A 17,569-nucleotide genomic window follows, 5' to 3' on the forward strand; every position below is an offset into this window, starting at 1 on the left:
TGTTTCCTGTTCTGCTGAGGAATAGTATGGTAAAGATGTGATCTCTCAGAGAGGACGCTGGGTGTCACAGGGGAAAAATAACCCAGAGCTCTGGCACGTAAGACTTATTCTAATGTTCACTTGGTGACAGCTCACCGCCACCTTAGTCTAGTTAGTATTAATACATTATACGAAGCATGAAGTGTACAAATGGCAGCGACTTCCGATGTGATCTGCAGCTGCTTCCTGATTCTTCTCATGGACACTAACATGTCCAGGTGGTCCTCAGGTCTATTAGCTCGGAATCCCATTGCTAGACTGGTATATTCCTATTGTAACCTCAATTCAAAGACAGCTATACATCAAACTGAATGATTATTTTTAAATAATAGAAATATCGCTCAGTCTAACTCACATGACTCTACTATGGTAGAAGAATGTGAACAAGAATACCATGTACTACCAGTTTCCTCCTAAGTATTTACTCCAAAACAGCAAACACTGGCTCCTCTTTCCCTTGGATACTAAAACAAGTTAATAAGCCTGGTGAACACTGCTAATATTTGTTACCCTTCATTGTTTCACATGCCTGCTCCCGTCAACTAAAGGGAGGAAAAGAAATAGCAAATTTAAATTTGCATCTTACAATCAGACTTAACCCCCACCCCCAGTAGTTTAAGTACCCCATACTGAAATTTTTAGAGAAAAGCAAAGTCCTTAAGGTTGTACTTGTCAGCTGACATGACTTCAGTCCCTAACTTTTTATCAAGGGTACTGACACCTCCAATTGCTGCGATAAGGCCTGAAGTTGTTAAGAGCACCCTTCCAGTACAAAATCTGGTGTCCTGTCAATGGCGATTTTGCTAACCACCCAGTTTCTTCTTCATCACTTCGAATACTTTCTATCTTCATCAGCCAGTGAGCACTGTGGGGCAGTGTAATGATAGCCCCCTCATTCAACTTTGAGTCTGAGACATAACCTTCTTTTGAAGTTCCTGTATTTGAAGAGAGCTGCCACAACTCCCCTTGTTCTCTGGCTTTAGTCAAGGTCCGTGTTTTAACAGATCTGAAACATATCCTTTCTATAAGTTTGTAATGTTTTTAAAAAATGGGATGTACTTTCTAGTTGGCTGTCTTCATCTGAGACTTTTGATGTGGCAGTGGTTTCTGGCAGATTTTCAGAAATACACTAGTTATCCCAGTTCCTTCTAACGCCGTCTCAGCTAGCCACAGGAGAGCAACACTGTCCAGTTCCTGACCTTACGCACAGAACACTGTCCAACCAGTCCCTCTTCCACTGTGTGCTATGAAGACAAACCTATGTCTTAAGGAGCAAGCAGTCTTAAGCTCAGAATTATTGCTCGGGGGCACAAGACACTCATCTAGCCCTACTGAGCTCCCATGCTCAAGACCAACCTCCACGAAACAAAACGCAGTGGCTCCGGCTTCTCAGTATTAGACTGACGATACCTTTATTTATTTAGCTCTTTTGTCATGCACATGAAATCACTGCTCATGGGCAGCCCTGGAGTTTTATCTTGAAGGGAATGTTTCTAAGCCTTTTCTCATGCTGTGTTCTTACTGCCTTTTGCAGTGATGACATCTGAAGATTTCTGTAAAATGGGAGACGCTAAAACCTATTCCGTGATACTCGTCTTTAAACAGAAAACAATCATGTATGCAAAATCAGCAAGACATTTGGTAGCCAGAGGGCAGGAAGGGCTGTGCAGTGTCAAAAAATCATTTAACCGTACTAACATCTCAGATGTATGACTTTCAAAGACAGTGATTCTTACCATATCCTGAGCATAACACACTTTTTCCTGTAGCAGTAGAATACATTAGCATTGTGGGCAACAGAAATAGACTCTTCATTTATATTGCTCTACATATAAACCACTCTCAAGGCATGCTATATCCAATTTTTAAAAAAATTTCCCATCTAAACTGCAAACTTATGACTCTGATCTAATGTAGACCACTTGATTCAACCCAACCCTGAAAACTACTGGGTTATCTCTCAATGCATTTATGTGCTTCCTCTTCCAAATCTGCTCATGGTATGATCCAAGTCACTGTCAAATGCCTTTGGCAAGAGGAACCTGGTGACATGCCATTAAAATCTAACGTTTTCAAAGTAAAGACAACTCATATCTTATCTTAGTCTCTACAGATTTTTTTTTCATTTTAGTTTGTAAGGTATCAGAGATTTTAACTCAGAGCCTCACATATGGCAGGGCAAGTACTCTATCAATAATTCTAAAGATTATCTAGTTAGTAGATACTTCTAAGTCTTTATAGATTATAAAACTATAGCTGAGAATACATAGGCATTCCTGTTTCCACATATGTATGTTTTCAACAACTTTGTGCAAAACGTATACCACAAATGCAAATCTATATGAAGCGAGTCTTCCAGGTCATGCTCAGACACTTCATGTTTTATAAGTAATTGGCATAATGTATTGGAAGATATACGTTTGTAAATGATAGGATTCAAGAGTATCAATTTGATGGTTCATAGAAAAAAAAAACCCTGACATCTGAAAGCTAACTGAAAATTCTTAAGATTTTCATGAAGCTACAGCAAAGGATAATCATTTCAAAGCCCAAAGGAGTCAATTTGTACGTTTTATTTCCAATCTGAAATGATAAAATATACCAATTCATCAACAAGTGTTTAATAAAGTACCTGTGGCTAAATGGTTGGCTTTGAAGGTAGTGCAAGAAGTAAACTTTCAGTTCTTAAGGAAGATTACACTGAAGAAAAACCGTCAGCAAAAAACTCCAGAAAACAGAGTTTTATCATGCATGTCACAGTGCACCTCAAGCTCAGACCCTTGTATTCAAAAAGTTAAAGGACTCCCTTTTGCAAGTTACTAGCTTCTGTTCCGCAAAGTCAGGCACAGCTCAGCGCTGCTTGTGTGCTCGAGGGAACATCTGCTACACCAGTGGAGGACAAACTACACAGCAGGCTACACAGGGCGAAAGGAACAGAAATAAACATAGGGGGAATAGGAAATGTATAGTGTAGGCCATCTTTTTTGTGTGTAGGATGGAATTTTAAATGAATCCTTTCACTTGCATTTGGGTCGACATCTGACATCACCAATTGTAAAAACAAAACAAAACAAAACAACTGCTTAATAGGCAACTTTCCTTAATTTTGATGCTTATGGATAAAAGGAACCATAAAACTGGTATCTGCTTAAAATTCTTGTCTCTGGCTCTTAGTAACTGGATCCAGCAAAGAAAACCTTTTCTAAAAATATGTAATTGGGGTTTGCCTGCATGTCTGTGTGAGGTTGCCACATCCCCTGGAACTGGGGTTACAGACAGTTGTGAATTGCCCTGTAGGTGCTGAGAATTGAACCCAGGTCCCTTGGAAGAATGGCCAAAGTTCTTAGCTGCTGAGCCATCTCTCCAGTCCCCAAATATTGTATGTATGTCTGCACAAATGTATTGTTCTTTATATATCTGCATGCATGCCTGCATGCCAGAAGAGGACAACAGACCCCATTACTGATGTTGGTGAGCCACTATGTGGTCACTCAGAATTGAATTCAGGACCTCTCAAAGAGCAGTCAGTGCCCCTAACCTCTCAGTCATCTCTCCAGCCCAATATGGTGTATCCCGATTTGTTAATGAGTCATACGTTATTGTGCTTTGGCTGATACTTTAGTCACTGAAGATCCTTTTCCACTGTGTTTTCTAGTCTACCAGATGCTGATGGTTATGTAGAAAAAAAATCAATTTTATAAATTATTATGGAAAGATGAATTCTTCCTTGTGATATCAAGGATTTGAATCTGGTATAGATCAAACAGTGCAGTGTCTGTTAAGTTTTGGACACTGTAAAGTTGTAATATGAAGTGCCATCTTTACTGAGGTGGTACTTTGAATTCTGTAATTTTTTAAAAATCCTGATGATTTTATCCATTTTGGCTATCTAAAAAATACTTAGAGAAAGGTGAATTTCATGTTCTTGTATATTCCTGATACACAAACTTAGCATTTTCATAAACATTTACTTTTCAGAGACGAGCTAGGCAATGTCAATAAGATTTCATTCATATAAAGAAATAGGTTAAAAATAAAAACTAAAAAATTAAATCCCATAGCTTTCTTCCTGTTCTCTTTTGCTCTACTGGTAGTTTCAGCATTCAAACACTTTAAACACGGTATTTTCACTTAGATGTCAATAAAATAAAACCAAGTAACCTTCAAATATGAACTATACAGGCCAGCAGCTGAAAGTAAAATTCATAAAGACAAAATAAGTCTAAAAGTTCTGTCATAGGATTCCTCACCAATTTCTCAGAGAACAAACTTTTTGTTGTGTCCCAAGAGTGCTCGGGATACTGTACTGTTGCTACCACCCGTTCAACTTTTCTCCTCTGGTTAATGCTGAGGATGCATTTAAAACCAACAAGGAAAAGGGCCCACTGTGGATCCATTAACCTTTTTACTGATAGCTGAAAAAAAAAATCTAAACTTAGTCACACCATTCAGTGTATTTGTGAAACTTCAGGCTTTTATCGATGTTTTTCGTGTTGAAGAAGTCTGACAATTTCAAATCAAAGTCAACACTGCAGTGAGGAGAGCTTTTCTACTTTATTACAAAGAGAAGAAGCCTTTATGTGGTCAGAAAATACAAGATTGATCTTTTTCTCTTCCTATGAAACGCTGCTGTTCAAACAGCCAGAGTGAATTGTCTCAGTTCACGTCTTGAAGTCCCATCACATTCACTTGGGTATGGATGTCCTTGGCTGCTGAAAATCTGGCCCTTTAGTGCACAGGGCGACAAAGTCCCCTGACCAGCAGTTCCAGAATGTCCCATTTTCATATACTGCATCCATGCACACCTCCTAAAAATGAGGTACAGCAGGGCAAACATTTTCCAAAATAGATGTCATATATATAATATATACACATTCGTACATACATACCTTTATTCATGTGATGTCCAAAATTTAAAAAAAATGTACACATTTATTACAAAATCGTAACAAAGACTGGACAGTGTTTTGCTCATTCTGGAAAGATGAAGCTCAGTAACAACACAGCCCTGGAAACCATCCAGAGACCGTGGCAATCTCTTTCTTCTACAGTCATATTCTTGCATTAAGCCTGGCGAAACTGCCTTTCAGAAACAGAAGGGGAAGTAAAATGAAAGAAGCAGCCCTTGCTCATCTTTCCAAATGAAATACGAGAAGGATCTTCACATAAAAATGCACAAACATTTGTTATTTTATTACCAATAGTGCTACAATGAACAATGCAAATTTTGTGGTCTAATTTTGTTGAGTCTTTTGTGGGTTTTCTTTTTTACATTTAAGAAACTAAATGGTAACTTCTGTCAGTGTACTTGCTTGTCTTTATAGACCCAAGTCTGTCTGCTGGCAAAAAGAAAATAAACGAAAAAATTCAGACCCTGCTCAAACTAGAGAAAACAAATTACAAATTTAGTTGTTGGGCAGCACATAATTGGTAAGGCAGGACCTCAAATGGTGACCCTTTACGTAAGCCAATTGCCAGATCCTCAATGAATTAAAACCAGGTTGCCTGAGCCACATCAGTTCTGCGGATCTGTCGAGTACTGTGCTGAGACAGCCATACCCCAGGAAAGGGAAGTCTTTTAGAAGGCTTGCTGAGCAGGGTTGTAGTTGAAGGTGGATGGCAGGTGAGGCCGCTCTTCTAATTTGTCATATTCCAGATGGAACTCCTATAGAAAGAACATCAAAACCTGAGAATTTAAATTATTTCATAAACCTCTTTTAAAAAGCATTATTTAGTGTGTGTTTGTGTATCTGAGAGAGAGAGAGAGAGAGAGAGAGAGAGAGAGAGAACACGCATGAGTGAAGGGCAGAGGACAACCTGTGAGATGTAGGTCTAGGTCTCCCACCTACATGAGGACCAAACTCGGGCAGGCCATCGGTCTCCTTGGCAAGAACTTTTACTTGCTGAGCCAAGTGACTCTCTCTCTCTCTCTTTTTTTTTTTTGGTCAAGATATATTTACTATAAGAATAAAAAAATAAGGGGCTGGAAAGATGGCTCAGCGGTTAGGAGCATTGCCTGCTCCTCCAGAGGTCCTGAGTTCAATTCCCAGCAACCACATGGCGGCTCACAACCATCTGTAATGAGGTCTGGTGCCCTCTTCTGGCCTGCAGGTACACATGCAGACAGAATATTGTATATATAATAAATAAATACTTTTAAAAAAAGAAAAAAATAATTCCACATAAAAAATAATTCCACATGAGAGTGAACAGAGACACAGGCACACTAGATCTTTGCCCTCGTAAGTAAAGCAGTCTGAAGAACAGTAGTGCCCTGTGCCTACTGTATGTGAGTATCAACCTGCTGAATATAAAATCAGTTAGCTTAGGAATGTGGACTCATAAAAATTGTGTGCAAGTTTGTAATTAAAACTAAAAAAGGAAATTATTATTGCTCTCTTGCAAAAGACTGAAAATTATAGGATGTTTAAATAAAGCCTATTTTAATGAAGTACAAAACAAAAACCCTAACAGTTTGTTCATGTTTAAAATGAGAGACTTTTCAATTTACCTTGATGACAATTTTTTAAGCAGTTATTCTTTAACCTCATTAAAATCTCAGGAAAACAATGAGCTGAAAACACACATACCTCTAGAACTCCCATTTCATAAACGTCATAAAAGATAATTTAGCCGGGCGATGGTGGCGCACGCCTTTAATCCCAGCACTCGGGAGGCAGAGGCAGGTGGATCTCTGTGAGTTCGAGACCAGCCTGGTATACAGAGCTAGTTCCAGGATAGGCTCCAAAGCCACAGAGAAACCCTGTCTCGAAAAACCAAAAAAAAAAAAAACACAAACAAACAAACAAAAAAAAAAAGATAATTTAATGGCCATTTAAAATTAGATGATAGTTTTGGTGCATGATTATAGGAAACCTAACTGATTACTGATTTTAATCAAACTGTTCAAATCTATTATGGTTTTTATGTATAATATTTATTTGTGGATAAGGGGGCGAACACACATCACAGCGCATATAGATGACACGTTGGTTTTCTACTTCCACTGTGTAGGTCAACTCAGGTCTTCCTGCCCGTTGGCAAGTACCTATACCCAGAGTCATCTTGCTGCCCCTTCTCTTTTCTCTCTCTCCTTTTTTTTGTTTTTGAGACAAGGTCTTGCCAGTTTAGGCTGGCTTTGGAACTCCCCACATAGCCCAAGGAGGCTACAAAGTCACAATCATGCCCACCCCAGCCTCCTGAATACTGGGGTTACAAGACCTGGCTTCAAAAGTTTTAAAATTTAAGAATTCACCAGAGATGCAAATAACTGCATACAAATCCAAATACTTCTGTAACCACAAAAAAGGGGGAGGCTCTAATATTACTCATTCTATAGCCTGAATCAAACTGCCACAAATTATTTTAAAATCTCTCTCAAGTTATTAAACCTCAACCCACATTATCTACTGAGGATTAAACAAGCACCCTTAGCAACCATTGGATAACTTATCCTATTGTGTCTGGTATCAAACTGACCCCAAGATGAATGCTTCCACTGTGAATTAAATGAAATTTGCATTATTTAGTTAAAACAAGACCTTAGGCAACAGTGATCAAGCTTTTCAACACCAAACACATCAGCACGCATATAACTGACAACCTACTATGAACCAAAACTAAAGACAGAGCTCATTTTTTTGTAATCTTTGTATGTATCTTGGGTAAATTGGTATTTTATTATACTGAAGACTAGGATCAAACTTGGCAGGATCTGTCTTTCCTAGTGTAAAACATGATGGGTTTGTGTGTTTTTAATCCAAGATTCAAAACAAATTTATTTCATTATACGCTTAAAATAACTTTGAAAACATTAAGCGTCTTCACAAATGTTTATAAAGAAGGTACATTGTGTGACTTTATCTTTTAAACAGATACTTTCCATATGACTGAGAAAGGCACAGGGCTATTCACCCACTAGCAAGAAGGAGCAAAGGGCAGTCGCCATCCTTAAACTCCTGCCCATGGCTGAAGCTGAGTATCCACATTCACATTAGCACAATTTTCCCAGTTATTCTTTGAAATGAAAGTGCATCTGCGTCTAAAATATACTTAGTATAAAAAGCTTACCTGCAATTTTGACAACGACAAGCTCTAAGTTACATTTTACCCATCCATACTGGCAAGATACGCTGATTTATTAGTATTTAAAGAGTTTAACCTCATGAATATTATATCCTATTAATATTATAAAAAAGAGACCAGTTTGAACATAGGAAGCATAAATACTTTAATATTTAAAAAACATTTACACACTAACTAGAAATATTATGGGTCAAATCTTGTCTTTCATCAATAATCTTTTATCTGTTTTCCACATATTTTTATTCTTCTTAAAGTAGCTGAACCTTGCATCACTCTCACCTCTTTGCTCTTTAACTACATCTAACTTCAATATCTATAGCGTTTCTTTTACGTGTCAATGGTGTGGCCTTACTGGAGGAAGAGTGTCACTGGGAATGGGCTCAAGATCTCAAAGGCCCGCAGAGCACCCTGTGCCTACAAGCCTCCATTTGTTTAGTACTTACATCACTACCACACTATGTACACATCCTTACAAGAAAAATGCAGTTATGTGGTATTTACCTCACTATTCCTCAAACTCCAACACTGTGCAAGCCCCGTGGCTGATGTGACAATGTCACATTTATGAACATTTTATAATTTTATGAAGTCTCTTAACAGAATGACTAAAATGTCTTAATACTAAGCAATCTTATGGAAAGGTCTGTCTGAACACATCTGTGAATAGTCATTGTAAACTATACTTCACCATAACCAATTTTCACAAACTGCTCATTAATACCTGATAGGAACCAACAATTCTCATTGTTTCCCATCACGATGAAAGAATTTTGAAGAGTATCAATGCAAGCAGCTAACATATTATTTGGAGAGCTTTCTTAGGGAATAACTTAGATACTAACTACCATTCAGAGCTTATTTTCCTACTTCACTAATATTCTTAAGAAGTGAAAACAGTTGTTCAACTATATTAGGAGACAGGTAAAACTTAGCAAAATTATTTAACAAGCATATGTCATAAATAATCTTTTATTTTATATAGGAAACATTTTCCTTAAAGTAACATTGACCTAAACTGGGAATTGTTTCTGAGGAAATAAAAAGCTCTAATATTAATGTTTATGAATATCTTACATTATGAAGAGAAGACAATTCTCAAAAACTCTTCTTTCTCACTTGATTTCCTAACAAACACACAATCCAAATTTTAGCTATAATTATATAGCTATGTATTGCTTAAGTGCATTCATTTTTGCATGTGGATTTAGAATTCAAATTATTGAGCATAAAGCTTCAAAATGAATGTAAAATGCTTCGGTTCTCCTCCAAAGACCTTGTCTCTGACAGCATGGCCTTGGACCAGATACAGCACGCTCTCTAGAATGACTTGGGAGTAAGTATTCATCCTTAGACCCCGCCCACAGACCTGACTAGATCACACAGTAGAAGGGAAGGCTCTGCAATTTGTTTAACTAGTTCCCCAGGTAATTCTCATACAAGCTAAAATTGGAGAATCACAATTTAACCAAGAAACAATCAATTGGAAAATTTTCATGTTTGGAAGAATAGCAGTAACCTCTAACAATGATAAAAGTATCAGAACTACTAACACACACATCCACCATGTGCCAAAAGGAAACCCTGTACGAAGGGTATGGATGTGTACACATAGGATTTCATTCAATCTTCATGATATCCACTTTGAAAAAAAGAACAGAGTCACAGAAAGAAAACTTGTACAAGATCAAAGCAGAAATGGAAGCTAAATTCTATATTTCTGCTAAAATGGTAAGAATATAGTCTTTGAAACTAAGACAATATTTTCATTAACTATAGCTGTTGAAATGACCAACATAATCTAAGGACTAAGCACTAACCACATTGACTACTGAGACACCGAAAAACAAAAACCAAAATAATTTTTAATCTCTTCTGTATTTTCTATTGGATTCATATTTTTAAACTTCTTTAAATTTTATAAAAATTATAAAAGTCCAAACTTTTCTATGGTTTATATCTGATAACACTTCAAACTATCTTAAAATGTAAAACATTCTATCAACTTATTATATTGAAAAAAATGACCCCAAAGCAACAACTAAAATATTGCCCAAAGAACTAATTTGTCAGAAATACTATTCTTCTGTTTAGCTTTTGTAGCACTAAGAATTACTGATGGAAAGAATATTAAAAGACATAGAGTTGGGAGTTCTCTGAAACTAAGTGTGGGTTATATTTACCATAAAAATCTCTTACCAAATTTAATAAATTTTCTATTAGTGAAATGAGTTGTTTCTGGAGACTTCCATGAGGCATGGCAAATAAATATCTGACACATTATTGGAATAGACATATTGTTACATATTAACAAGCAAAGGAAGTTTTTAATGACTACAAATATTGATACATTTTGCACATGGAAAAAGATATACCTTGGCTACTTTCCTCCAGTTCAGACAGTCAAAGAAGTAATATGTCCCCCTCTCATATGTATTGGTTTTCATTGTGGGCTCCATGCCTGGTGCTCTGGTAATCCACACTCGTTCTTCTTTGTGGTATCTCCAATCACGGTTAAAACTTCAATTTTTAAAAGAGAAAGATAGTTAATTTTTCCTATGACCCATGTTAAACATTTATACATGTGGTAAACCTTTCTCAGAAAAGTTTTTTCTAAAGTATATACACATGGAAGCGTCTTTATCTGGCTCTACTATTAAGTATAGTTATTCAAATACAGTAAGATAACTTCTTTTGTTCCAAAAGCACATTTTTAGTGCAAATAATTTAATTAAGTTGAATAAACTTTATGTAGACAAAATAATTTAAAAGTTATGAGTGATATAATAAAACTTGGGCAGACCAAAGAAAGATAAAATATACTGAATAAATGACAGGAATTGAAATTGAGGCACACTAAAATAACAGCCTGGTGAACTACGTTAAGTTATTAAGAAGCCAATTTGAATAGATTACTTAAATTCACACAACTTTACAGTCATGATGACAACAGAATAGTCATTTCATAAAGTTTAATTTTTAACTTTAAATCATAAACTGTCAAAATCTCTAAGAGGATATCATCAGAACCCAAGTGATGATCTATAGCACTTAGAAACTGGATATCAACATCCAAAGGAACAGATGTCCCCTGATGATGGACTTCCATGTAAATACATGCTTTCCTACAGTTTGGTAGCTCACAAACACAAATGACATGACACAAAAGCCAAATACAGATATATGAGTGATCTGATACATTTATTTATGACTAGATTAAAAGGAATAGGTGTTAATCCTCATTTCACAAAAATGAGAGGGAAATAGTGGAAAAAGCAAAAAGTGAATTCTCTCAACTGAGAAATTTTAAACCTGACAATTCAGTATCAACATAGAGGCACAGGTATACAGGGTCTTGTCTATTTAATAATCAAATGACACATATTAAATAACAAGATTCTATGTCTATTCATCATAAACATCTGTGGTTCTTCAAGAATCACAACCAAACTCATTCAAAAACTTCAATTCACTAACCGTGTCACTTCATATAGTTGGAATTAAGTCTGAAATTCTTTTTAGGTTACAGTGATTATACAGCTGCAATACGCTTTCAATGCAAACAAAATTCATTTTACTAAATATAAAAATAATCCCCAACCTCTCCTTTATACTTTTGTTGTTCCCCTGACGGTCCAGGGAATGACTAAAGCCTGGAGGTGCCAGGCAAGCACTTCACCACTGAACAACGTCCCTGCCAACAACGTCAACTGCAGGGAGGAGAATTTTCAGTGAAAACAAGAAGTTGCAACCATCATCATTTTAAACACCTTCAGAACATCCGAGATACGCTAGGAGAGAAAGTGGTAAGATATTCTGAACATACAGCTCGACCGCAGCTAAGAGTTGTAAGACATCTCCTCCATTCATGTAGTAGAGATAGAAGAGGAGATCTTCTCCGTATCGGCCAAGCTTGATTGCAGCCAGCTATGAAAGACAAAAAGAGTTATAAACTGTAAACCAAATGTAAAATTTAATTGTTGCTACTAAAATAAAAATTGGAAGGATAAACAGAAATCTTTGCTTAGCGCAGACAACTGTCATTTCATAATTATGCTGCCAGGGAGTCAGTTTCTTAGCACTTCTTCATCTAAATGAATAAAGTTACTTAGTGACCTAATACTAACTCACAAGAATGAGTGTATATGGAAGTACCCCATGGAGTGCCAGCTACACAGACTTGTAAATGCTGAATCTGTATGCAGTGATTCACAAACCACTCTGAGATTTCCAGCAATCACAGATGGTAAGTACAAAAACCATAAAGACAGTGCTCTATTTTGTGTAAAGGGATGGCTAAAGGATAACCTTTTCACATTTCCCTACAAGGTAGAAAACAGCCTACAAAACTATTAACTACGTAAGTGCCACAGCTCAAAACCTCACATGAACAAAGCATCCACCTAGTCGCTTGGCTTCTGTGCATCATCCCAATGCAGTCCCCCATTGTGTTCCAGTGGCAGCTGTGGATGCAGGACAGTCTCCAGCACTTCTCACACTGCACTAAGGTTCTGGAACACTCAGGCTACTGTAGCCTCAGGGCACAGACGGTGTGAAGAGGCTAACTTCAAAAGGGTTTGTGCTTTATCTGGATAAGTTTGTAAAGAAGTAAAAGCTTCCTTAATCATAAAACGAGAGAGTCAGGAGAATAAGGACCAAACTTCCTAAGTCAGTTTATTGTCATCAACTATGGTTACTATAGTCACAATAATTGCAGAAAATATCAGTCCTAACACTGTTTGGTTTTAAAAGCAAACCCCAAAACATTAGCATTGTTAACAAAACCCAGAATTGTTATACATAACTGAATGAGTATACAAAAGCATATCCCAAAGATTGCTACTACACTATCATGCTGAAAATGCCTGAAAATGGTACCAGGAAAGGAGATAAATCCACACTAAGAACAGTATGCTACACTCACCTTATCCCTAATGTGAATGTTCGTTAAATATTCAGATGGGACATGGAAGTCTGTATAATGAAAAAACATTCTTATTAACCGATTCTTAGAAAACGTTTTTTTTTTTTAAAGATTCTAAACATAAATAGATCCTCCTACCTATGTCCTGAGGCCGACAAGGCGAAGATGCCCAGGGTGATGCAAATTTGGGGTAGAGATTTCTGAACAAGAGGTAAAAAAAAAAGAAGAAGCCACTTTAAAGAATAAAGTAGTAAAATATATTTATAACTTAATTTTGGTAAAATAAGTTTTAAAAAAGACTTCAAATAAAAACTGAGCATTGTTCCTGGTTCCCTTTCTGGAGTTTCCTGAAACTTTATAGCAGAAAAATGAAAAAGGGCTGCTTCCTTCAGCACTCTACCAACAGGGTACATAGCACAGAAAATTACAATATGCTTACGTACATAATTTAAATGTTCTACTTTCAATTAGCTATAATTAACAATGCTTTTAATTCATTTATACATCATTCTCCAATACAATTACTTTCCATGTATACCTTACTCAAATGTGTAAGCATTAGGAGCAAGATTTCATACTTACCAAGTATTTATTTATGTGCATGCCTATTACAGACACTGGAGCTTTCCTAGGTACTCTGAGTACAGTGAGTGAACAAAGACCGCTGACACCATAAAATTTACTTCCGATTTAAGTATATGGTGGATTGGATGTGGGCAAGAATTAACATAATAAACAATTTATTCAGGGAGGTCTTGAAAGTAGGGAAATGGCTGTATAATTAAGTGAGGTGGTCAATTTAAATAAGATGTGACAAATTTAGATTTAAACAAATAAAAAAGAATATGATAAAGATAATCTCAGGTAAATATCTGGTAAACATTGTGCCAGTCAAGGGAAATATGAGAAAAACTAAGACACAACTGGACATGCGAGGCAGAATAAGAAGACCAGTGAGACCACAATGAGGAGCAAAGGAGAGAGCTGCCCAGGTAAAGTAGGGAGAAAGAAAGAACAAGGCAAACAGGGGAGGGCTGCTCTACAGGGAGTTCTTAAATAAAACAACAAACCTGCAGGTGGTGTTGAGCATAGGAATAGCCTATTCAGAGGATTACCTTGAGTGCAACAATAAAGCTGTATAGAAAGGGGAGAAGGAAAACCAAGACTCCCTGCTTGGTGATCCACTGACAAACTTCCAGGCAACAAGCCAGAAGGGCAGCAATGCAGTGAAATCTATCTGAGGACTGCATCTAAGGGAGAAGGAAGGAGAGAACTAAGATAATGCTAGGGTCTCCAAGTATAACCGAGACTGAAAAGCATTGACAGTGTGGGCTGGACCCAGATCAGTTAAGAGGTATTTAATTGGTAATGGTACCTAAAGTCTTAAGTTCAGGAGAGAAGTCTGGAATGTTCAATTTACGTGGTCCTTCAAAGCACAAGAATAGACAAGATCATGGAATAAACAACGAGGACTAATTCAAAGGTCAAGGACAGGCGGTGTCACCAGCATGGGAAATTGAGAGGGATGAGCTAAGGTGACCAGATGAGAAGAACATCTTCAAGATTAAGAGAAAGAGCATCTCACGGTCCACTTGATTTACTTGCGGAACATAGTTTAGTGGAGTGGTGGGAGCAGAATCCTAACTAAAATGGGTCTAATAGAATGCGAGAAGACAAATTAGAAAAGTTAAGATGATTCATTTGAGATGCTTTGCTTCAAAAAATAAATTAAAAATGTGACAGTAACTCAGGAGGTTGAATCAAGATAAAAGTATTTTGATACTAATGGAAAAATAATATTTTCTCCATGTGACTAGAAATGGCAAACAGAAGTTTTGTGAGTTAGATGGAAATACAAGTGTCTGCAATATTACTCAGTCAGAAGCAGGAGGGCTAAAGAGCCACCCTAAGTTACACCAGCCAGACCGTTTTGGGGTAGAGTGCTTGCCCTACATTTCTATAACCTAGCTTGAGATACTAGCACCAGAGAGAGCAGAAAACGTTAAGATTCACACTCATGAGTTTTCAGAAAGTTTTAAGTAGGAAGCAGGGAGCAAATACAGGTGTGTCAGATTAAGATTGGGGTAGGACCAGGTGGATGCCCTCTTCCATTTGCTTCCACTTTTCTCTGTAAAGTAGAAATTTAGCCAGGACATTATTTGAGAGTTACGGACTGGAGAAAAGATACTAATAGCTTGCGGAAACACAAAATAGTCACAAGGGATGTAACAGCAGCAAAAAACAACGAACAAACAAACAGTCAAAAGCAAAGAAAAAGTTCTAAATGGACTATGCATATCAGGTACGAGTATGCCTGCAAAGAACTCACTTTGAAGTTCCAGAGCACGAGTGTAAAGCAAGAGTAGACAATGAAACTGTCGCTCTTCCATAGTCCATCCAGTAGATGGATCAAGAATGAAACAAGCAGACAGAACAAGGATAATGGGAAGAGGAAAACAACTGAGAGAAGGTCAAAACAATCAAGAGTCACATAAATCAGATATTACAACTGACCATAAAATTTAATGGTGAGAAGGAAGTGGAAGAGGTAAGAACATCAAGGAAGGTAGAAGAATAAATGGATGAAAAATCCCAATAGAATCAAATGACTAAAGAAGTCACAGCACAAGAGAAAAGGGAAATGGTGATGGTTAGAAAGCAGGGCAAAAGTTAACCTTATGAGGAGGTTATAGTTCTTAATAATGACAAGATCGATGCAACAGATAAGGATTTGGCTTGGGGGTATGATGGAGGAAGGTCATTGGTTAAAAAATAATGAAACTCTTGGCCTCATAGGTTAGAACATAGGTGGGTGGAGTAAACAGAACAGAATGCTGGGAGGAAGAGGAAGTGAGCTCAGACCCAATAGTTCTCCTCTCTGAGGAAGACGCGATGAAGCAAGCCGCCAGGTCAGACATGCTGAATCTTTCCCGGTAAGCCACCATCTCGTGGTGCTACACAGAATATTAGAAATGGGTTAGATAAATATGTAAGAGCTAGCCAATAAAAGGTTGGCCAATCAAATGGGCCAAGGCAGTTTATTAGCCAATGACCTTCTGGGGCGGCAGGAACACAGCCTGCAGCTCCCACTACAAAATGGCGCCCGACGTGGTAGCAGCAATTTCTTGGGTCTGCTCTGCTTGCTAGAGACAAGTAAGCGCTCTCATCTAAGAGAGGCTTCCTGACTCAGCTTTAGCTGCAAAACCCTGCAGCTCATTAAGAGGTCCTGCCACGAAGCACTTAAATGGTATTGATAAAAGCCGGCTGCATGCTTGTTTGTTTTCAGCCATAGCAGGAAAAAAGTTGTGCTGTTTTATTTAAAATGCTGACTTTCTGGTCCATCCTGCCAGGGGCAAACTCTGACTCAGGCAGGCAGTCTGAACGAGTGTGGTCTGTGAGCAGAATGCTGCAGCTTACTTGCTGGCAGGGACCCTGAAACGCCACAGAGTTGTGGCAATAAAATGGCTCCAGCAGTACCTCAGCCATGAGGCTGGAAAGCTAAGGAATGGGCTGGATCCAGCCGCCAAAGCCACGGCTTTAATCCTACCTATATTGCTTGGTAAATTAAAGACTCATGTGGTCACAAAAGAGACATATACAGTAAAAGAAAGATTCAAAGTCGAAGAAAATATCTAAATGGTTTACAGTGTGTTAAAAATATATGCAGGCTAAAAGTTAAAGTTCTTAAAAGTAAAAAAAAAAAAGGAAGAAAGAGAGTAGTTGGGTGCGGTAGCACACACCTTTAATCCCAACACTTGGAAGGCAGAGGGAGATTGACCTCTGTGACTTCAAGGTGTGGTAGCACACGCCTTTAATCCCAATGCCTGGGAGGCAGAGACAGAAGGATCTCTGAGAGTTAAAGGACAGCTTGGTCGACAGAGTTATTCCAGGTCAAAACTATACAGAGAACCTGTCTCAAAAAGCAAAAAATAAAAGTAAAAATAAACGAAATAGAGGTTAAAATAAAGCTGCACAAAGATGGAAAATACAATGAGAATCTTGATACTATATGCTATTATGCTCTGTTTGAATGCTGAGGAAGGAGCAACAGATGCTAAAAGATATTTGTTTATAAATGCTGCTGAACTAATCCAAGATAGATATTTTCAAAATACCTTGACTTCAGAATTTGGATCTAAGGATCTGATACTTTGGAAAAGAGTTTCTTTTGTTTTCACAGAGGATGAGACTCTTTGGATTGCTTCTATCACAATATGGTATGATAGACCACGCCCTCCTGAAAGGTTGCTGTGAACACCCTCAAAAAATTGCTTCGCTCAACTGCCAACTGAGATGAAACAAGCAGACAGGTTATCCCGTAAAAGACCTGAATAACAGCGCCCCCATTCAGCAGGAAGCAGTTTGGAGAGAAAAACTGCGCCCATGTTCCCATATGTTGTTTATAAATGTTCTTTTACATTTAAAGGGGGAGATGATATAGATGTGAATAATTTGCATTGATATGAATCTTGATATTAATTTAAGGTCAACTTTGTTATATGTATATGTATTGATTAAGGTATT

At 37.5% G+C, this 17,569-nt stretch overlaps 1 protein-coding gene across 8 annotated transcripts in view; it reads right to left on the bottom strand.

Annotated features, from left to right (window-relative positions):
* Nucleotides 1–4,574: 4,574 nt before the first annotated feature.
* Cnot2 (CCR4-NOT transcription complex subunit 2) overlaps nt 4,575–17,569 on the bottom strand; it is a 91,616-nt gene continuing 78,621 nt past the window's right edge. For all 8 annotated transcript variants that reach the window (XM_057757551.1, XM_057757548.1, XM_057757550.1 and 5 more), the window contains 5 exons: nt 13,184–13,245; nt 13,046–13,095; nt 11,948–12,048; nt 10,497–10,641; nt 4,575–5,704 (listed from right to left, as the gene is read on the bottom strand). In XM_057757551.1, the coding sequence (XP_057613534.1) occupies nt 5,618–5,704; nt 10,497–10,641; nt 11,948–12,048; nt 13,046–13,095; nt 13,184–13,245 (445 nt within the window). In that variant the 3' untranslated portion in view covers nt 4,575–5,617. The remainder of the gene's footprint in view (nt 5,705–10,496; nt 10,642–11,947; nt 12,049–13,045; nt 13,096–13,183; nt 13,246–17,569) is intronic.

Source organism: Chionomys nivalis, chromosome 25 (assembly GCF_950005125.1).
Source record: "Chionomys nivalis chromosome 25, mChiNiv1.1, whole genome shotgun sequence".
Classification (NCBI taxonomy): Eukaryota; Metazoa; Chordata; class Mammalia; order Rodentia; family Cricetidae; genus Chionomys; species Chionomys nivalis.